We start from the raw sequence: 17,210 nt of genomic DNA on the forward strand, positions 1-17,210 counted from the left end.
TACCAGTGTCTGCAGGCATCAAACTCTCTTCATAACAAAACATGACCTCTGCGCACAAACTCTATCTACACATAAAGGAATTGGCGTGCAGCTACAATAGGAGATCCCACCCTCCCAAATACACTTAATTACTGATAGATATTGCAGCGCTCAGCCAACTCCCAACACACCTCTCACAATTATACAACTTCACTTAAAAACTTATATATAAATCCTACATGAGCATTGACAATGTTCAAATGTTGAATAGTCCTCAAATATGTTCCGCTATATTCCATGTCATCTCGTGTGTAACTTCATGTGTTCAGACCTCTCTGATAACACTCCCGTTCCATGCAAGTTAAAGAAACACACTATAAGCCTTCAAATCAATAGACCAGAAACTGAAACATCCGTTACTTACATATATGTTTCAGTAGATACGATAACGTCCGCTATCCAGTACCAGCAGGACCCGTTACTGTCGACACGCGGTCTCCGTGGGATAATTACCATGCAATGACCACGATCCTATGTAAATATTTAAAAGTCCAATACCGCTCAATAACCCGTCAAGGGGGCGTTTTCTATGCACACAATTCCAGCGGACCTTTCGACGAAAACATGCAGTGCTCGCGAGTAGTTTTAGGTTTGCATAAATCAGATACTCTCCTTGTTATTACCCTTCATGCTGTTCCATGGAGTAAGGAGGCGGCTTTCAAAAATAAATAACTTTATTCCTATTGATTCTAATGACAGCTTGTACGCTGCAGTCAATATAAAGTTCAATGCAAACAACAGTAACAATGTACAAATACACCTCTACGCGTTTCGTTCTATTCAAGAACTTTTTCAAGATTAATGAGTAACTCTCTACAACATTATTATCATCATCATCATAGTTTACTCATAATGCACCACAGTATCCAAAGTGCCGTACAATCAACAAAATATAAACGGAGCAAAATACAAATAAGTAAAGTGCAAGAGAAACAATAACATGAGTAAAAAGCAATGCAAGATGAGAAGATAGAAAATACAACTATAGTAGAAGATACAACTAGAATAAAGGAAGACCATTCAAAGACAATGAGGAGACAAGAGGTAGGGAAGGCCATGCTCATGAGTGCTAGCATCCAAGAATTTGTTGTTTCAATGCTGTTGTTAAATGTGACATTTAACTAGAATATGACAATTTGCATATTCTAATTAAAATAATTAACATTGTAAAGCTAATAAAATTATAATAATTACTTTTAACTCACATTGTTTGTCTTTATATAGATTGCCCTATATCATATACCCAATAACCATTGCACAATAAATTTTGGGAAATGGGATAACAGTTATGTAAAATTATGATGTGTAGGATTATATTGACAAAAAATTGGCAGACCTAATTGCACAGCCTTAGGGCCAAGCACCGCAACTTCGTCCTGTTTGCCAACCCGCATGAGTAACTTCATTGGACAGGATTGAATCATATAGATCCCAGATAGTGTGGTCAGCATGTTGGCTGATACTGGTGATCATTTTATGTGAACACTTACAGTGATTTGGGGCAAACGTGGTGTAAAACAGCCAAACTGTATGTTCAAATCACTGTATGGATGGACAGCTTTATTCAGAGCACAATTTGAATACTCTGTAATTTTTTTTTATGTATGGCAAATTTATGTAGCAAGGCTCAATGATATAATCTGTTTGTCACAATGCATGAGTGGAAGGCCAATTATCACATGACTACCTTCATTTTTAACAGTCTAGTTTAAGTGCACCCTAAAACAAGTTAGCTAGCAATATATGCCTCAAAAAACCATATATGACTAAGGCTTGATATGCTATAATATTATTGCTAGACTGTGAAGATTCGCCAGTTATTTGCTTTAACTTCATTGTGCTAAAATCAAATTGCATTGAATTCAATTTTGACACATTTCTCTAGAATGTAATTTTAAAGCAATTCAGTTGTAGGGTTTTTACTTTCCTCATACTGCTATGATACAACATTTTTCTATCAACGTGAAGGTCTTATTCAAGTATGGTTGGTGTTGTAAAAACAATTGAAATTTTCCACACACCAACCAGCAAGAGCAAAACTGCAGCTTGGAAAAGCATTTACAGTCTTTCGTAAGTGATCACAAACCATACTTTCCAAATAGCTCTGAGTTAAATATACATGAGTACACTATATTTCTGAAGGATAGCACTAGTATAGATTATTTCTTGGTAACCTTAAATTGGGATGTATATAGTTAGCATCTATACTTCTAGACAAGCCTTTGGCCAACTATAAAAAAAAGGAATAGTAAAAATCAATAGACAGACATGATATGTTGTTTTATGAAATAGAGACAACTGTCTTGGTATATAAGACGCACATGCCAAGGAGCATTCCTTTCCAAAAAGATGTCATCAGGTAGCAATTCAATAGAAGATCTTTTCCAATCTTATTTGTGCTTTGCTACTCACCAACAAAATCATTGCACTTATCACATTTTTTTACTAAAATATTATTGGGCAGCGGAATGATACTAATATTGGCCGAGAGTGGAAAGAGTTTAATTTCAGCTTCACTAAGTCAGTCCCAGGACATAAGTGTGACCCAACAAGCTGGCTCATGCATACGCAATGGAACTGAATGCCCTGGCTTGGGTTTTCAGTAGTATTAAGTGTGGGGGGAAAATAAAAAAATAGGAAAGAGTTTTTTAAATTATTTTACAATATTTCCATATAAAAACAAAACTTTATTTGAATAATATTTTTTTTCAATTATTACCTTTTTATACTACAGCAGTCCTTATTAAATAGGCTTCCCCATGCTTTGCATAAGAAAACTTTTGACAGAACCCCCCCCCCCCCAACATCAGCGATAGTCATTGATAGATAGCGAAAAAGACCAATCTCTGGTTAAAACACTATTTTTCCCAGAAATTAGGTTTATTTATGTTTAATTAATAGGCCCGCAAATCACTGCACATGTATAGACTTTTTCTTATACAAGTGTTTATAACATTCTAAACACACTAACCTGTTTCAGATTCCACAGAAAAATATGGTTGACCCTGAAGTATACTGTATATAACTTTGGCACTGTTTCCATATGAAGGGTCATCTGCATCTGCAGCAGTAACTTGTACTACAAAAGTACCTGTGTTCAAAATAAAAAACAAAGATTGAAAAAGACCTGAACAATTCCAGATATATACCCAATATTAGTCAAATATGTTAAAATAATGACACATTTAATAAAACTATACACAGACACAGAGCTTACATCTGGTGCGCTACAGTCTTAATTAATTTGAATTACTTTTAATTGCATGTGAATCCGTGTTGTAAAAAAATAAAACTTAACTTTTATCATTCCATATTAAGATTGCCTTCTATAGTTCTTAAAAACAGCAAAATATTTAAAATTGTTAAGTGAATGGTGATATGTGATTTTAAAATTTCTGTGCAGATCTCCCTTTATTCCATCGATAAGAATTACACTGCATATGTATAGTTAAAAAAAATATATATGTATAAAATAAAATATTTTATTGAATTACAATAGAGCATATTTTTATTAATTTTTTTCTGTTATTGCAATTCTGAAATTGCAATTCTGAGATGTACTTGTACCGGCACGAACCGTGTTAAAAAGAATTCCCCATGCACAGCATGAGAAAGTTATTGTTGGTGAAACTTATTAACGGAGGGTGCTACCACCAGTGATAGTTGTTCCATCACTGCCAGTGACCCTTTGATTGATAAGGAAAAGCCCTATTGCCAGCAATTGGGTTTTTTGCTCTTTGAAACAAAGACCAACTGTGATGTAAGATGTAAATAAATATGAAAAATAAAAATCAGATCATATAATTTTTAGTGCTTGTATACATACATACATACATACATACATGTCTATATACATATGTAGGAACTATTAAACTGCAGATGTGCAGTAACCCATAGCAACCAATCTCACATGTTCTTATCTATCTTTCACAAAATGTATTAAAACTAATTGCTGATTGGTTGTGTGGGTTACTGGACATTGGCACTTTGTTATTAAGTAGCCCAATGATAAAAAGACAAGATATTACTGCTGCTACAATAAATCCAGTGTTGCTGTACCTGAGATTCATAATGTTTCCATATACAAACAAATTATACATTTGTTTAATTTGACTGAACCACCTGTGGAAAATTGAGAGAGATATTTGACAATATTGTTCAAAGCTCTAGGGTGTGTGTTATGTGCTATAAGTATAGTGGTGCAGGAACTATATTATGTTAGTGCAAAGTTATACACTTTTGCTTGCCACATGCAGCAATAACTGCAGAGATATCAGGCAATTGTTCTGATATTGTAGCATGCTTGATCCCACATGACAAAATACCCAATCATTACCTGATTGAACTCATTAGTGGACATGTCGCTACATGCAGTCAAAAGATGACTTCAGATGACCTTTATGGGCCATTGTTTGTGGTCAACTTTAGTCCACTCTAATAGGACCCTCTCATACCAGAACAGATATGGCTATTCAAATGAGTGGCAGATAAGCAAATATCCTATAGTTTAGATTTGAAGCACTGAACCATGGGTGGTTGGCATAAATGATGGGTTCTGGTTTGGTGTCTGATTTCTACACTAGTCACCAAGATAGTCATCTGCTTTTTACAATATCAGGATCAGGTCAAATTTCTAAAGTAGACAAAATAATATGTATCTACTTTATATACTAGCCACAAATATTTTATATACACTAGCCTCTTTTTCTCTTTAATCCCCAGGTATGTACATCAGCTGCTTCAGCTCTCTTCCTCTCTCTTATAACTTGTACTTTTCATCTGTGAAGCTGTGTTTTTTTTTAAAATGTATTTAACAGTAAATTGTTATCTACTGTTATAACTGTGTTAGGCTGCTGATCAGTAAACCATAGTTTATGACACCTTTCTGGTCTTGCTGTCATCTAGCCTGTCTAAGAGCAATAGGATTTTTTTTATTCAGCTGACCAATTAGCAAAGACGTAGCTAGTTTGTACTCTTCTAAACTATGTCTTAGCATTCATTCTAAGGGCGGATGTGTTGGGGTTTTGACAGTTTGGGGCTATGAACAGTAGGTGGGCAGCATGGTGGCTTAGTGGTTAGCATTTCTGCCTCACAATGCTGGGGTCATGAGTTCAATTGCTTATCAAGGCCTTATCTGTGGAGTTTTTATGTTCTCCCCGTGTTTGCATGGGTTTCCTCCTGGTGCTCCGGTTTAATCCCATATTCCAAAAACATACTTTTAGGTTAATTGACTGCTATCAAAATGGCCCTAGTTTTTCTGTGTGTGTGTATGTGTATTAGGGAATTTAGACTGCAGACTCAACTGGGGCAGGAACTGATGCGGGTGACAAACATTCTCTGTACAGCGCTGCGAAATTGGTGGTGCTATATAAATAAATGCTAATGATGATCAGTAAGTAGGTTTTCTCACAAAGTGTAAGGAAATGCACATCACAACAGGACACACAGGAACATCCTCTGATACCTACTGACAACAAGCTTCACATGTTGCAGCCTGCCACTCCATTTCTTAGTTTGCTGTCCTGCACATTGTTACTTGGTAATTATATATTTGTTTTCTCTTATTTACCTGCTTCACCTTTGCCTTTGTACTGCTCTACTATAACATTGTTTCGACATGGGGGTGTGGCTTGGTAGCCATCTTAGGTGGACGTGTGGCACAGGAGCTCTGGCTACTGAGGGAATATCTTGGAGGTTTTGGACACATTTTCCCCCCCGGTCCCGTTATTCACCTCGGAGACTAACTCTCTCCCCTCTCAGCGGGATCGCGCTAATGGCTGCTGGACACCTGGCCCGGGTCCTCTCTGACTCTTTACCCCACTGCTCAAAGAGATAGATCTTCTCTGGCGGATCAGGTGTGGACGCAGTGGATTGGCGCACACACGTATTTCTGGAGTGCTCTGTCTCTTGGGACACAGAGCGGATCAGAGCGGCCGCTCCAACATGGAGTCCAGTGGTGGGAGCGCCATCTTGAATACCTCTCCCGAAGCTCGGGGTTTTCCTGTACTCACCTTCCTGACGCCGACTGAACCTGCTGCGGTCTGGCTGTACGGCTGACTCCCCTTGACGAGACCTGCTGTGTCCTCCGGTTGCCAGGCAGTGCTGTGCAGTCTGTGTGGGTCACGGAGTGAGAAGATCTCTTTAGAGGAGACTGGTTCCAGGGGAGCCGAGAATGTGTGGGTTCTTCACTTGTTGCGGTGCAGAGCGCTGAGATCGCGGAGGGTGAGTGCATTGATAGTTGGGGATCTCCCTCATATTCAAAGCCGAATAACAAATTCTGCCTCAGAATAACCGAGTGAGACTCGTACCAGCATAATACAACACTCTGTTGATTTTACCACCCCAGTGTCCTCTCCAGTGTTTGATTTGCGGGTCTTTAATGTAACCATCTTATAGCTGTTTTATACCAACATCTGCAGCTGCAATTTCTATAGTTCAAGCAAGAGCACTGTGATTCATTTTACATCATATATATCTTCTCTTCAACAATAAAAGAGATTAATTGGCACAAGAAATCCAAATTCTCTGCTCAATTTATTTCAACTGAGAATATCTTCAACTCTCTAAGGGGTTAATAATCTTGTATCCCTGTTTGCGTGTAACTTTGTACAAGAAGAGATCTGCTTTCTGTCTCCAGGCAGTGGCTGTTTATCATATTACAATCCCTATCAGTACACATACATCTAAGACAGCACCTAAAATTAATGTGATTTACATTCTGGTCAACTACACTATCTTTCCTAGCGGGCGGATGATGCAATTGGTGTGCCATGCAGTGACATCAGATCTACCTCCTTAATTATGGCCGACTAACGCGTCCCCCCTGGGGGAAGGGGGTCCGGGATGCCTTTTGACCAGGATTTCTTTGTAAAGCAACTTCTGCATTCAAATAGCGATTTGATGATCTTGCAGGGGTATTAAATGGGGAAGGATAAGAAAACTCCTTTAAAGAAAGCTCAAAAGAAAGTGAAAGAATCCACTACACAAGTAGCTTTTCATCTAGTAAGGCTTCTCTGGCTACTACTCCAGATTCATCTCAACCAACCGATTTAAATATGGCTGGGTCATCACAAATGTCGCCTTACAGGTCTGTCTCAACCATACAAGACAAAAGTGATTTGGGCAGAATTTTAGCACATTTAAAAACTCTGCCCACCAAATCAGACTTTCAGGCTCTTGAAACTAAAATCCAGGAGACCCTTCAGTCACAGATTGTATCATTCCAATCTGACCTTACTCAGGTTGCTGATAGGGTGTTATCATTGGAGGAAAACAAAGAGGCAACTGATTCCCGTATTGATAAACTTCAAGATTTTGTCATGCATAAAGCAAAAGATGCTGCCGAGTTTTGTAAGAGATTATATGACATCGATAACAGAGGGCGGAGAAATAATCTTAGAATTAGAGGAGTTCCAGAAGACCTACCCCCTCAGGGTATCATAGACGCTCTCACTAAGATTTTCAAGAACTAATGGAAGTAGACCCCAATGACCAAATCATATTTGATAGGGCTCATAGAGCCCTCCGCCCAAGAGGTGCACAATCTAATAAGCCTTGCAACATCATTTGTAGACTTCACTACTATACAGTTAAGGAAGTAATACTAAGAAAAGCTTGAAGCCCTTCAAGTCTAATATTTAATGGCCATGAGATCCAGATATTCCAAGACCTGTCTTGGTCCACCCTGCAACAAAGACGGTTGCTGAAACCACTTACTGATGAACTTAAGAAACGCTCCATAAGATTTTGTTGGGGCTTTCCCTTGAGTATTCAAGTGAAACAAGAAGGTAACATCTTCACTCTCCACAACCATTCTAAAATCGATTCATTTTGTGAAAGTCTAAACCTTCCAAAACTCTCCATTCCGGATTGGCAAAATCCAGCATCACTGTTGTCTTCACTTCCTTCAGCAAGTGGAGAAGTCTGGCACTAAGTTTCAAGAAATAGAAGGAGATCTCGTCCATCCGACACCCCTGAGGATCAAAATGTGACTTGAGCCAAAGAACTTTTGTGAAGATCTCACATTCTAAAGTTTGTATCTGTACCATCACCTTCTGTAGCTCCTCTTTTGATAGCCCAGATATCGTGTCTAAGGTCACATGTATCTTTTTTGACCATTATAAAGGTGACCTTAGACCTAGGCCTGGAGGTTTCCTCCTCCCTGTTATATGTTAAGTACTCACTTGTAAGTACGTAATTATTTTGTTATAAAATACATCTATATTTGTTAGGTTGAAATTTTTCGAATTCGTTATAGTTCTAGGTCATGGAATATTAGTAAAAATAGTTCCCCATTTTCCCATTCCCATTATCATAACTTCAAATTTCATACATTTGGTATATTTTAGCTTTTAAATATATAGTTGCTGCGTATGTATTTTATACACAGAGATTGTTAAGCTTTATTCCCTTCTCTGCTCTTTTTTGTGCATTAAACCTGGTTGGTGCTACCCCGGCACTCTCCCTCGTCCCATTTAAATCCGTCCTGTAGAAATTGTCCAGGGGGTTTGGCATCCTATCCCTTTGGTATTTGTGACGGTTGTCTCCAATTTTGATCATTACAGATCTTTTGCACTTAATTATAATTGTAATGATTTCCATTTTTCTTTTATGTCTCTTTTGTTTTTGTTTTTGTCTTTCCTTACCCATCTTTTCCTTTCTCTCCTCCTCCCCTCCTCATTCCTTTGAAACTCCATCTCAGATACACTTTGCGGAGGAGTGGGTGTCATCTGATGAACGCTTCTATCAGAATCCTGAAAAGCCTGATCTAATGCTGCTCCCTCCGAAAAGACTTGACAATGGATAAGTTAAAATTTATTTCTACGAATGTTAGGGGTTTAAATGTTCCGCAAAAGCAATCTAGCCTATTACACACACTTCACATAGACAGGGTTGATGTGGCTTTTATACAAGAAACCCATTTTTAGATAGGTATAGCTCCCAAATTATGTAATCGCCATTATCCAACAGGTGCCTTTAATAATTATTCCTCCAGTAAGACAAGAGGGGTAGCGATTCTATTCGCTAAAAGCCTCCGACTAACAGAACTCTCTAAGTCCATTTTGGAAGAAGGCAGAGTTCTACTGGTTAAAGTTAGGATTTCCAACCAATTATTTACTTTTGTCAACATATATGCACCAAATAGCTCTCAGGTTGCTTTCATAACTAGAACCCTAGCTCGGATTGAGGATCAACTAGAAGGTGTAGTAGTGGTGGGTGGAGATCTTAATTGGGCATTGACTACTCAAATAGACTCTTCCACTGGCTCTCCTAGGATGTCTCTCAAAGATTCTTGCAGGGTCAGAAAGGAGTTCCATGACCACCAGTTGGTCGACGCTTGGAGTATTTTCCACCCTTCTGATAGGGATTATACCTTTTTTTCATATCCCCATTCCTCATACTCTCGTATTGACTATCTTTTCATTAATCACAAGTTTCTTGATCTGGTAGATGACTCTTGGATAGGCCAAATGACAGACACCGATCATGCTCCGGTCTATATGACTATCAATATGACTGTCCCCCCTCCCAGACAATGGATGTAGAAGTTTAATGAGTTACTTTAACAAGATCAGTTTTGTAGATCCCAATTAGAGTCTGCCCTTGATGAATATATTTCTATAAATGATAATGGCGATACATCAAAATTGATGGTGTGGGAAGCCCACAAATGTTTCATTCGGGGCAAATGTATACAACTAGCCACTTTTCTCAAAAAACAGAAGGCGGCCGTCAGAGACGCTCTCCTTTGGGACATTAAAAAATTAGAAACTGACCACAAACATTCTCTCTCTCCTGAGACTTTAGTTGCGTTACAAAATAAACTATCTACTTTAAATAAACTGTTGAACAATCGAATTAAACTTGCCTGGAGAAGATGTAGAAATAAATATTATCAATGGGATGATAAGCTGGGACGTCTCTTGGCAAGAGCATTACGTGCCCAAAGATCTCTCACTTACATTTATTCGATCCAGGATAGTAAAGGGGTCCTGAAGCACACAGACAAAAATATAGCTGGAGCTTTTCAGGATTATTACTCCCATTTATATAACATTCGGACCTCATCTTCAGCTGATGCTGAGGACTCCAGGGTGAAAGAGATAAATAAATATTTAAAGGATATTGATTTCCCCAAGATCTCACAAGAAACTAGCAATTTGCTTGACTCTCCTTCACACTCGCGGAACTCTCCGAGGCCATCAAATCTTCCCCATCAGGGAAAAGTCCTGTCCCAGATGGCTTCTCGATTTCATATTACAAAGCTTTTATGGAAAAACTTTCCTCCATTCCTCTAAACGCTTTTAATGATGTATCTAATGTAAATGGCTTTTCGCCCCAGTCTTTAGAAGCTCATATCACTGTCATCCCTAAGGAGGGGAAAGATCCTGCAGTGTGCCCCAGTTACCACCTGATTTCTTTATTAAATATAGATGTCAAACTATTTGCCAAATTATTTTCTAATCGGCTAAAAACACTCCTTCCTAATCTGATTTCTAATGATCAGGTGGGATTCATCCCTGGAAGAGAGGCGAGAGATAATACAACCAAAATTATTGATCTTATACACTCAGTCTCCATCTCCTCGACTCCCACGGTCCTCCTGTCTACTGATGCTGAAAAAGCATTTGACAGGGTAGATTGGTGTTTCATGAGGGGGATTCTTGGACATATGGGGATTGGACCCTCTTGTCTAAATAGAATCTTAGCTTAATATAGTTCTCCTTCAGCCAAAGTCAGAATAAACGGTATTTTATCTGATTCTTTCTCTATCTCTAATGGAACTCGCCAAGAATATCCATTATCACCTTTAATTTTTGTTATATGTATGGAGGCTCTGGCGAGGGCTATTAGATATAATCCAGATATCTCGGGCCTGCAGGTAGGAAAAAAGGAATATCGTTTAGCTCTATTTGCTGACGATTTATTAGCTATAGTCACCAAACCGGTATTATCTCTTCCTAACTTGATGTCTGAATTTTAAAGGTTTAGTCACCTTTCTAACTTTAAAATAAACTATTCTAAATCAAATACGCTCAATATCTCAGCTCCAGAGCAAACGATTGCAGGTCTCAAGGTGGCTTTCCCATTTAAGTGGCAAACATCACATATACGTTATCTAGGGGTTTCCATTGCAAAAAATAATGACCAACTTTTCCGCCTGAATTATTCTCCCTTGTCTAAAATGAAAAGAGAATTATGGTCAATACCTAAGTTTTCCTGATTTGGCAGCATGAGTATCATAAAAATGAACATATTACCCAAGGTGCTATATATTATGCAAGCACTACCGATTCAGATTCCCAAGGTATTTATTAATAATCTCCAAAAACTAATTAGTAGCTTTGTTTGGGGGGGCAGGAAACCCAGTTTCAAACATTCTATTCTATATAGACGGAAGCATCAAGGAGGCGTCCAGTTGCCAATGTTCCAAAGTTATCTTCAGGCAGTATATTTGAATAGGGTCTTTGAGTAGACTAGAGGGGGGATGCTAAGCAATGGGTGGAATTGGAAGGTGATTCTGGTGAACACCGTTGAGTGCTCTGCCCTGGCTGTCTAAGATCCCTAAGATAAATCACCCTACGGTTGGACCCACCCTGACAATGTTGAATAAACTCCGCACTTGGAGAAGTGTGTCGGCCTTTCGCTCCCCTTTGACTTCCTTCATATCTAATCCAGATTTTACTCCTGGCTTATTCAGAAATTCATTCGGTAGATGGTCAAAAGCAGGGATTGTCTGTCTCGGCCAACTGGTGGTCGATGGGAAACTCTGCTCCTTCCAAGAACTCCAATTTACATATTCTCTACCCTCCATCGAGTATTGGAGATACTTCCAGGTGATGCACTATGTCAAGTCTATAGGAGGTTTTGGATCATTAGGTGGGGAACCTTCTCCTTTTGAGGCTTTGTGTTTATTTAAAAATGTACCCACTCATACAAAATCCTAATGAATGATATATTTCAGTCAACTCCATCCTACACGGGTCCATGGGAACACGACCTAGCTCCTTATATATCACAAACCTCATGGCCCAAAATCTATCAAAATACCAATAGTTGCTCTTTGAGTGCCTCGGTTGTTGAAACACACTATAAACTTCTGTCCAGATAGTATAGGTGTCCTTCCACACTACATAAATAAAACCATCAGATGTCCTCACTGTGTTGGAGGTGTAATGAAGCTTTTGGCTCTTTGGTGCATATATGGTGTGGATGTCCACAAATCACACCCTTTTGGGACGAAGTTATTAGGCTCTCAAAGACCTTTGTTGGTCATGAGGTCCTTGAGGATCCGGGTTTTTGGCTCCTATCTCTTTCTAATATTCCTTCATCTAAATACAAGAAATCACTTTTAAAACATCTAAAAAATGCAGCCAGAGTGGTTATAACTACACACTGGAGATCCCAATCCCCTCCTTCGATTAAGGATTGGATTACCAGAGTGGAGTATTACATGTCTATGGATGATATTATTTTTCTGTAAAGGATAAATACTTAGATTTAACGCCCACTTGGTTAAGCTGGTTGGAGTTCAAGGAAACAGAAGAATTTAAGACTCTTTTTGCACACCCGCTCTAATTGATTGAGGGCTACTTATATAACAATAACTGTATTAACCCATATGTAATGTAATATAATATAATAAAAAAAAAAGGAGGATATATTCACAATCTTTTCTATTTCTGTTTATATTTTGCTTCGAATTTAGTTGCAGATGCACCTCTCAACTGATTATATATGTGATTAGGCAGATATTCACAACCCCGTGGGATTATCAGAGGATGACTTGAAGAGTTTGTCATATCCCCCCCTCCTCTTCCTTACATCCCTTTTCACATGTCTTGCCCTTATTCTTTCTTTATTTCCTTCCTTCTGCCCCTTTTTTCTGTTTCTTCAATTGTGTCATGTTATATGTATTTGGATTTAAAAAAAAGGAAACATTGAGCTTTTTTTTAATCCAGTACAAACACCTATGGATAGATTTCTATTATACAGATATTGCATTTCATTTTTGGCATATTCCCAATGTATTTTATGAAACCTTATTCATATTTATACTGCTCTATTAGGTATTTTGCATCTATGTACATCCTCTTTCTAATAAATAAAGAATTTATAAAAATACCATTGTTTAGACATATTGCTGCCTTGCTGTTGCTATACAACTTATCGCATTGCTGATTACTTTGCCACTGTCATACCTTCCTAGTCACCATCCAGACTTCTATACTACATAAGCCCAGTCACATTCTTTGCCCCTGCACCTTCTAGACTACTGTACCATCCTGAATATTGCCCAAATAGGCTTCTCCACCATCTGTATTACTAAGGCCTTTGTACCATCATGGCCCCTTCTAGGCCTCTCTCTGTAATGGCCTCAGTATTTTGTAGCCCTTTGCTCCATAGTGAACCCCACTATGCCTATTGTTCTCCTTTGCACCTTCTGCCTCTCATTATCCCCTCCATTTAAAATGTAAGCTCTTACAGTGAGAGTGTTCTACCCTATGTCTCATGTCTGTACTCTATGTCTGTACACTTTTCTGCCTTACAAATAAAGATGATAATAATAGGCTCTAGAATCAGATTTTGTATTGTCTGCTAGTTATCACATTGGGTTCTGCATTTAGGAGGGACGATCGTTACAAATGTGAGTCCCTGTTAGATATCCATTGAGGCCCCTCCTATCCCACAAGAGGCTTTTGGTACTCCCGTTGCCTCTCTCAACCATACCCAATGGTTCTCTCTCTATCCTTTTACCTAAATTTTTTGATGTAATTCATAGTAAAATAGCATTTTCTCTCCCACTCTATGGAAAATCTCTCCCTCTGAAAAGTAAAGCCACGGCTTTCTCTTTAAACATCACAGATGTAATGCCACTGCTACACTCATTTTTTATCACTGTTGATCAGCGGTATTAGCATAATATGGTGGTACCCTGGACCCACCAGAGTTATTATGTGCAGGGCACTGTGCAGTGGCACCAATTGTGCTCGAAAAAGCTGACCCTCTGTATTGTAGACTAGCCATCATGTTGAAGTCTGTATAACACATTAGTATCCTTAGGCACATTGGGTTTTTAATATAAAATAGCCATCAAGATTGGAGCCTCTATTGTACAATAACCATCAGGTTTGTGTATGTATTGTACACCGGCCCTCAAATACTAGCCATCAGGATTGTGCCTTGTATATTTGCCGCCAATTTGAGATTTGCTTTGTATACCTGCCCCCAGAATACTATGTGAAACAATGTATATAGGGGTTTATACAAAACAATGGTGTGTGTGTTTCTCTCTGTGTGTGGCCAGAGGCAGTAAGAGACAGCGACTATGTAAGCACATTAATGTGGACTTTGCAGTGTAGAAGGAGCTGATAGTGAGGATAGTGATCCACCAAGCGCGTCAGATCTTGAGTAAGGAGATGTACTGCATTCTGTGATATGATGATGGAAGTACTTAAGTCTTGTATTGTAATAACAACTAGTACTGGTTTAACTGTGAACAAAGTCGCTGCACCAAAGTGATTTGTGATGGAGAGGAGAAAGTGGGTCTGTCATGTGATTTAAAAAATATTTCATTAATACATAAATACAACCTGAGTAAATTGCAAAGTACAGTTATCACACAGGTTATAAAACTGTTGTGTTTTAGAAAGCCGTGATTCCATCTCTTTGACTTAATACTTCCTGTTAAATGTCATTATTTAAAACAGCTGTCAGAATGATCTGTCCTTTGAGTTGATGAATCTGTGACAGTAACCTTATATACTCATTCAAAGCCAATCGAGATCTTGTTAGTCACCCTATTGCTTGTTTACTGCAACTTTCTGAGAAGCACAGTGAACATGTTCCTGCCAGTACGTGGAATCTCATTAATACCCAAGAATATTTATATTTGTTTCTATCTTTACTCTTGGGACATAAAGTTCTAATAAATCTGTAATTACTTCCTTTTGATAGGCAAATTCTGCAAAATATTGCCCATTATACATTGGTATGTAATATTACTATTTTATTTTGCCACCCAATCAGTGCACACTTGTACTGCTAGTTGTATTTATTCAAAGATTTCAACCAATAACTGACTGATGTAGGAGTGAGAATAGAAGAAATATTGGGGGACCTGGGCACAGAAATCTCACAGTTATACTAATAAGGGGAAGGTGATTATTTTATTTTTTTTAAAAAAAGATCTGGGTGAAGTTGTTACTTATTAACATTATCTAAAAAAATAACAAAGCAATAATAGAATTTCAAGAATGTAATGTAATAAGAACAGAGGAATCTAAACTAATACATCATGATAACCATCACAAGGGATATACCTGATCCTCTCTCAAATTCATACAGACATGTAAAAGGGTGAATATGGAAGAAACTATATAGTTTAACACAAATTATCAAAATGCAAAAAGCCTTATTGCTGGCACAATCACCTATTAGGTGTGAATTTTCTCACTATACCCTATACAACAAATGGTTACTGCCAGCGAAAAAATTGGTGATATTTGTGGGCTTTCGCCAGAGGTCGCTTTCACATGCATAATTAACAAGTATCTTGCCAGTACTTGTAACACCTAAACAACTATTATTAAACAAATAGGCCCCATTTATGATATATATTTAGTTATATGTTGTCTATTTATTTAGGGTGACAGGTACTCTTTAAACAGACATTTCTATAAATAATTACAATTAATATATGTAATATATTATGCCTGTAATAATATGCCGATATGCCTTTAATAAAAAAGTACAGATAACATTACAAACAGTTTTAGGTTTTGACAATGGGCATATTTAACATAGAATTCAAACTCCAGATGTTCCTACAATAGATTAACAGGATTAGTGGGTATTGTCAGATGCTATAAGTTATTTTCAGTCCATAAGAACAGCAAGGGGTTTAAATTATTGATTTAAAGTCATATGGGTGCCACAGGTTTCCAACTTAAAATTATAGGAACACTGGTTATTTTAGGATATAAAAGAGTATAGAACTAAATAGAGATCTAATTTCTGTCTTTCCCTGCTGTGTTTGTTTTTGATACCCCTTGCTGGTCAGAAGGAAATAAGTTAATTGGGGTTAAAGGTAATCATAAAACATCTATTTACTTTAAGAAAACCTGACTTAAAACAACTGAAAATTTAAGCTTGCTTAATCAAGTAGTAATATCACATATTGCCCAGAGTGTTTTGTTTCACCATAAGCACAAGGGAAGACCACTTTATCAAGAGCAATTGCAATATAGTTGTGTACTAAATGTACAGTGAGGGCTGGGTGAAAATTGCTAGTCCTTAGTACTAATCAAACCGATTAGGGCAAATACAGGCGCAGTAGCACTAGAATTGCTGTAATAACATTTTGTTATATGGTTCTGTTAATGTTGCCTCAAGAAATTAGAGTGATAAGATAAGCCGCAAAACACATAAAATCAAATCAAAAACACTTAACAATTGTTTATTTTTCTGTTTACATTCTATGGACTTGTACTTTTTGGAACAGTTAATAGTACCTTTAATAGCATTCCATTACTGTAGTAAACATTACCATTGCGTACTCATTCCTAGTGCATAGTCATTTACAATATAAAATCATTTTTGAGATGTTTAACAAGCTTTTCTACCCACGTATTCATAGAAATACAAACTGAATGCCAACATTTGCATAGGTTGACTTTGATATGTCATTTCAAAACTGTTTTACTTGCCCATTAGTCTTGTAAAAAATTCAGTTAAACTTCTTCTCAATGCATTAATTAGCTATAATTTATTTTACATCTGTTCTGTAAAAGTATTGTTTAAGAATAGAAAAAGCCTCTAACATTCAGAATGCAAGCTGAGAGAAAAATGCGTTACTTACCAACATCAGACATTTCAGGGACAGTGGCAGAATAAATGTGTTCTAGAAAAGTTGGTTCATTATCATTAATGTCATGTATCTTTATGACAAACTCAGACTCCGGTTCCACAGGTCTCCCTGTCCTTCTATTTATTGCTTGGGCACGTAAAGTGTAAAAGGCTTTTTCTTCTCTGTCAATTCTTCGCGTTGCATGAATGTCACCTGTTCTCTCATCAATGACAAAAAGCGTTCCTGCTCCATCTCCTGAGAGAATATATTTTAGGTTACCGTCTCCTTTATCTTGATCTGAATGGAGCTATATAAAAAAAAA

At 37.7% G+C, this 17,210-nt stretch overlaps 1 protein-coding gene across 2 annotated transcripts in view; it reads right to left on the reverse strand.

Annotated features, from left to right (window-relative positions):
• LOC142158709 (cadherin-10-like) overlaps window positions 1–17,210 on the reverse strand; it is a 317,909-nt gene that overhangs the window by 85,535 nt on the left and 215,164 nt on the right. For both annotated transcript variants that reach the window (XM_075212930.1, XM_075212931.1), the window contains 2 exons: window positions 16,901–17,195; window positions 3,011–3,130 (listed from right to left, as the gene is read on the reverse strand). In XM_075212930.1, the coding sequence (XP_075069031.1) occupies window positions 3,011–3,130; window positions 16,901–17,195 (415 nt within the window). The remainder of the gene's footprint in view (window positions 1–3,010; window positions 3,131–16,900; window positions 17,196–17,210) is intronic.

The sequence above is a fragment of the Mixophyes fleayi genome, chromosome 5 (genome assembly GCF_038048845.1).
Source record: "Mixophyes fleayi isolate aMixFle1 chromosome 5, aMixFle1.hap1, whole genome shotgun sequence".
Classification (NCBI taxonomy): domain Eukaryota; kingdom Metazoa; phylum Chordata; class Amphibia; order Anura; family Limnodynastidae; genus Mixophyes; species Mixophyes fleayi.